This window comes from Asparagus officinalis, chromosome 5, assembly GCF_001876935.1.
Source record: "Asparagus officinalis chromosome 5, Aspof.V1, whole genome shotgun sequence".
Classification (NCBI taxonomy): Eukaryota; Viridiplantae; Streptophyta; class Magnoliopsida; order Asparagales; family Asparagaceae; genus Asparagus; species Asparagus officinalis.
The window spans coordinates 78,306,365-78,312,731 of NC_033798.1; the positions used below are offsets into that span (position 1 = coordinate 78,306,365).

Consider the following 6,367-nt stretch of genomic DNA (forward strand, 5'->3'; position numbering starts at 1 on the left):
TTAGTTTTGATTTGTTTCTCTTTGCTTACACACACACACAACCATTGAGCTTATTGTATTTACATTCATAGTATAATTGGGTTGTGGGATTGTGTAACTTAGAGAGTGAGCTTATAATTCATTCTCATCCATTATAGAGAACAAACACTTTGTATTGTGCTTAATTGTGAGATCACTTTGTAATACACTTGTACACCGAGAGAAGTATGTGGCGAGAGTCGGGGAGAGGTTGTATCCGAGCACTTGAGGGAGACACGTCTAGTTTAATACTTGAGAGGGTGTAGAGTGGGATTACAAGAGTGTGTTAGTTGTAGAGTTTTCGGTAAACTAGAAAACCGTATTATGAGGTGTAAACGTTGTTCGGGTAAACATAAAAAATCCAGTTGTGATAGTGGAGATCTCCTCGAGGTGAGGAGCGGAGACGTAGGTCGTGGGGACCAAACTCCGTAATCATATCATTTGTTTGTGATTGCATTGGCGCACTTATTTTTATGTTCATATCTTATATCGCCTTTGTTTATTGCTTGTTGATTATATTGCTCACTATCTAGTTTAGATTGTTTACCCTTATGTTAACTATATATCCTTACATATATCTCATAGTATATCTCATTGCTAGGATATTTACCTTTGTTCATATTGCTTATCCTTGCTTGTAACTTATTGTATATCTTTCTTGCAAGAATAATTTGTTAATTAATTTTAATTGGCATAAAATCGGATTAGATTAGCATAAGACCCTAATCACCCCCCTCTAGGGTCTAATAGGTTGTACCAAATACTCGAAGGTGATCAATGTATTTTTTTGGGTTAGGCTGATGTGCCTATTAACCATTGTACGATCATCTGGTAGCATATCCGGAATAGGAAGATAAAACCTATTGCTGTAGAATGATTGAGTAATGAAGTTGAACCCACATGTCATTGTGCGAACCTTACAAGAGTATCGATATTTCATGTAGCTTAAATAGGAAGATAAAACCTATTGCCGCAGAGCGATTGAGTAAGAACCTTACAAGAGTATCGCTATTCCAAGTAGAGATGCAAACATATATACAGTTGTAGTACGATCCCATGTAGTTTACCCATGAGTAGGGTATACATTGGATATATGACATACACGACATGGTATATTGTAATGTTTGAGCTGGATAATATTTCCTTACGATGGTGCCAGCTACCTGAGGGTAGTCTGAGATTATGACAAATTGTTTCATTATTATTAAGGGTGAAGTTGTAATATTTCTGTTTATGATGATTGTTTATATATAGGTTTGATATATATAGGTTTGAAGTTAGTAGTTAGAGATTCATAGCTCGAGATATATGGTATATACATAAGGGTTTCCTTGTTTTGATTATTTCGCTCGACGTACTAGTCTCGTGTTGTGGATTTCTAATTACTAATTTTACTTGTATTTTTAGTCTTAGTTGGGATTGATATTTAGCGATTCATAATTTGGGATACGAGGTATATACATGAAGGTTTTCTTGTTTCGATTATTTCGCTCGACGTACCCATTCTCATGTTATGAATCTCTAAATACCAATTTTCATTTAGCGCAGTATTGATGACTTTTTATTTATATGTACTAATTAATATTTTTTATATATTACTATCCCTTCCCCTTGGGGCGGTAGAGATGATCTCGCTAGCGCTTGACGCTTATTGGTTCCCCTCTTTTCAGGCGATGAGTCAAGCGTACAGATTGTCGCAGAGTTGATGGAGTCGCATCTTAGCATCCATCTTATTTATTTTATTAGTAGATATTTACAGAGCTCCACAATAGTTGTTCATTTTCACACTCTAGAGATTGTATTTTTATTTTGTAGAAGCAGTGTACCTTAGAGAGATTTTCTTTTGACTCTTGATTATGAGACTTGGTATATTTATTACAAATCAGAGATACTCTTATACTATTTTAGTTGGGCTCATGTGTTGATCATTCTCATACTTCTTCTATGCATATTCTATTATTGTACTATTTTTATTATTTGCCTGTTTTGAACCTTCACCTATTTGTTGACTCTGCTAGAGAGATAATAATTGTGATGGTTAAACGTGTCGTAGCATGATGTTGATGCTTGGCAGGTTTGACAATCCGGGTTTCACCCTGGACTACAGCCTTGTGTGAACCCTAGGGTGTCACATCTTGCTTCTTTCATGCTTAATAATTAATTAGTTTTCTTTCTTAATTATTTTTATGGTAGTTTAAATTCCATGCATAGATAATTAGTTTATTTCCTTGTTTTTTACTGCTTTTCATAATTAGTTAATTTTCTTGCTTTTTATTCATACTTTCTTTCTTGGATAATTTAAATTTAATGATAAAATGTGTGGCTAAATTTCTAGAATAATTAGGATAAGTTGAAACTAATATAACTTGTTTATTAGATTTAGATTTGTTGTCTTTTATGCCTAAGTTTCTCATGTTTGAATAATTTCTTTTTAAATAATAATTGGCAGATTAATAGAATTTGATAGGTTGTACTTTTTTTAAATGATTTGATAACCTATACTTCTTTTATTATTCTAGAATTACATTTCAATTTGATTTATTCTATTCATGTAATATTGAATTGCTTTCTAGATTTAATTTGATAAACTGCCCTTACTTTAGTTAGTTTCATAGTTCAAGCTTATTAATTCTAAGGAGTAATAAATTAGAACGAGAGTAATTTTCAAATCTAATAAATAGTGATATAGTGGAATCTATCTAATTACCTAGTTTTTTCTCTTAGTTTTTATAGTTCTCTTTCTTTCTTTTTTTTTTGCATTTCATTCTAGTCCTTCTATTCTCTTATGTCTATTTTCTTTCTGTCTTTCTCCAGTTTTTATTTTCTTATCTCTCTCATTTATTTTCCTTTCCTTTTTTCTCTTTTCTTGTTTTCTTTTCTTTTACATTTTAATTTCTCTCCTCTCTCCCTCTTTTTTGTTTTCTTTTTTTCTTAACAAAAATCTTAAAACCCAATTTTTTCTCATTTTCTAAAACCTCTTTCAAACAACTTTTTAAGAAGGAAAAAAATTCCAATTTAAAAAGGAAAAAAAATCCTTCCCTGTCGATTCCACACTTATATATACTATAACGTTATTGTGCAGTTGTAATGCACGCTTACTGTTACATAACAGAGAGGTGGAGGAGTGTTTTCGAAAATTTAGCTTACAAGGGCTAGCAACCACTCGTGAGATTAATAATGGTTTAAGCCTAAAATTCAAAATGTCGTGGAAACTGACCCACAACCATTTTACTTATTCCCTCGACACTTGAAGGGTCAATGACTTTAGACTATGAAGCTATTAGGTGCGAATAGCTAACTACTTGACAGCAGAAAGGGGCATGATATTGTAAAAAACCTTCACCTACTTCTAATTAGGGTTTTTTTTTTCATATTAGTACCGCAAATATAAAATTCCATATTTTGATATTAGTCCTCCAAATCTTTATATTTTGAACTTAGTTCCTCAAATCCGCAACACCCCCCCCCCCCCCCCCCAAAAAAAAATAAATAAAATAAAATAAAATAAATAAACTAAGTGTTAGTATTTTGAAAGTAGGCCCTCTAATCTTATTAGTGCTTTGAGATTAGTCCCCCAACTCTTTCAACCTAGTGCTAACTAGAGGGATTAATTTCAAAACACTTTTAAGATTTGAGGGACTAATTTCAAAATATGAATATTTGGAGTGACTTATTTAAAATTAATTAAAGATTTGGAAGACTAAGTTGAAAATATGAAGATTTGAGGGAAGATATGAAAACATGAATGATTGGGGATAAAAAGCCTTCCAATTGATCAATATACTATATTAGTAAAATAAAAACCTAGTTGCACACTTTTGCCCCTTGGCAAATTCTAAGGGCTCTTGTAGCTAATAACTAATGGTTCCTTTTTCCACATCTCATCTCATCTTATTATAATTCACTCTCTCCACATTTTGAAAATCTTTATTATTTATTTTCCAATTTCTATGAATCATTGATGTGTTCTCTCTTTTTTCAAAAGATCTTAAATTTTCTTCTTTCTTTTCCAAAGTTCTAACATACATACAACAAACTGAACCCCGTGCATCGCACAAGTGACAGCAAAATATAGAGACGTATTCCTAACACCGGAAAAAGGATGCCAATACTTGGTCCCCGCAATATTTTCTTTACAAAACTAATCATATAAATAAAATATTTTAATGCTCAACAACACTTTATAAGTCGCACGTACGCTCAAACAATTAGAGTCGCAAAGACAGAAACATTAAGAAGCAGAAGTAGATATGGAAGTGGTAGAGTCTGGCATTGTGGCTCCCAGCGATGAGACGCCAAAGCGTAGAATGTGGCTCTCAAATTTCGATCTGGCGTTTGGCGTGAGAGAGCACTTGCCGTCAATCTACCATTACCGGCCTAACGGAAATCCCAACTTTTTTAAGGTTGAGACCCTGAAGGCGTCGCTGAGCAAGGCCCTGGTTCACTTCTATCCGTTGGCTGGTCGACTTGAGGTCGGTCCGGACGGTCGGATTGAGATAAATTGCACGGGCGAGGGAGTTCTGTTCACAGTGGCTCGGTGCAGGTATGACGTTGATGCGTTCGGAGTGTTTGCTCCGTCCGAGGAGATGAGGCAGGAGTTGGTGCCGACTGTTGAGTCGTCTCAGCCACCGTGCATGCTGTTCATGGTTCAGGTCAGGTGTGCTTTCTTTAATTAGTTTTTGGCTAAATATTAGAAAGCACGCTTTTACTTTGGACGACTACGAGATAGCCCCGAAAGTTTCGAAGTATCTGGAACCCCTTTTATAATAGAAAATCCTCTTTAATTTTAAGACTTTCCCTGAAATCCACATTGAAACCATGAACCCCAATTTCATCACTAGTAAAAATATCCACATGTTTAATTCTGTCCATCCATGTGAAAATTCTTTAAAAGAGGATTTTCTGATAAAATCTTAAAGTTAAAAGGGAGGTCCCTGATAACCATATAGGTTTTTTTTTTTTTTTTGATATTTTGAAAGTTGGTTTGAGGTTTTATTTGATAATCATCCAAGGGTAATGGGGTTTTTTCTAATACTATATTAAGCTTAATTTCAATTTGGTCTTTTCCTGATAACTCTATATATAATTAAGGTGAATCTTGTATCGAGTAATCCTTTCACAAAATTGGATTTTTCACCTCGATTTAGTCAAAATCCACAATTTTTAATGATGTCCCACTTAGTTCTCTTGTCTTTTTTTCCTTTTTTTTTTTTTTTTTTTTTTGGTTTGTTGTTGTTGTTTAACTTAGTCTCCTAATGATTTTTATTCGTTTGATCATTGATTGTCTTTGTCATTGTTGTAGTTATTTCCAACAATTGCTTGCACTCGTTCTGACTGATTTCATGGTTTTCCTTCTAACTCTCAAGATTGATGAACCTAACGAACTTGGTGGCCAACTTACTAACTTTCTTTATTTTTCAATCATAGGGGAAAATGGAAAAAAGATTGATCTATTGTCTAAAATGAAAATGAGTTTTCAATGTAGAGGAAGATTATTTCATTGGGTTTTCAGTTAAAAACGGGTAAAAAAGCAGTCCTGAAAAGGTCTTATTTACAGAGTCACATAGAAACATTTGAACGAATATTCTTAAGCGTAGAAGACAAAACGAAGTAACCTGCGAATTTTAAAAACATTTACTTTTAAGTGCCGTGAAATGCAGCTGAGAGTATATAAATGCAAATATATATGGATAAACTGTAAGGTATTTTAAGGATAACTTAGCCTAAAGTTTTCTCAAATGTAATGAATATTTTGTGTTTGTAGCTAAACCAGTAAGAGAGTTCACAAAAGAGCCAAAGGCTCTTCGTGAACGCTATGATAAGAACAACTAGATATTTTCCTCAAAGTAAATGCCGAGGTTATCGAGGAATAATTGGTACTCTTTCTACGTCAACTCTCAGGTTACATTCTTCAAGGGCGGAGACGTCACCCTCGGCCTGTTAAGCCACCACACCGCTGCAGACGGCCGCAGCTACTTCCACTTCACACCCTCGGCCTGTTAAGCCACCACACCGCTGCAGACGGCCGCAGCTACTTCCACTTCATCAAAACATGGACAGACATCGCCCGCGGAATCACCAACATCTCCCTCCTTCCCTTCTTCGACCGCTCCCTCCTCCGCGCTCGATCCCCTCCCTCCGTCACCGTCGATCTCATAGAATACAAGAAGCCCCCACACTCCGACTTCAATACCTTCCGGTCCCCTCCCCCCTTCAACACCGCAATCCTCACCCTCTCTAAAAACCAAGTCACCGCTCTTAAAAAATCAACCAACAAAGACAAACCCTCGTCCACATTCAAAGCCGTCATCGCTCACGTTTGGCGCAGCTCGTGCATCGCTCGCAAGCT

General features: G+C 35.2%; 1 protein-coding gene across 1 annotated transcript in view; it reads left to right on the forward strand.

The window, feature by feature from the left end:
• LOC109842049 (putrescine hydroxycinnamoyltransferase 1-like) overlaps positions 4,202-6,367 on the forward strand; it is a 2,828-nt gene continuing 662 nt past the window's right edge. The window contains exons 1-3 of the mRNA XM_020410968.1: positions 4,202-4,670; positions 5,920-5,945; positions 6,005-6,360. Coding sequence (XP_020266557.1) covers positions 4,269-4,670; positions 5,920-5,945; positions 6,005-6,360 — 784 coding nt within the window. The 5' untranslated portion in view covers positions 4,202-4,268. The remainder of the gene's footprint in view (positions 4,671-5,919; positions 5,946-6,004; positions 6,361-6,367) is intronic.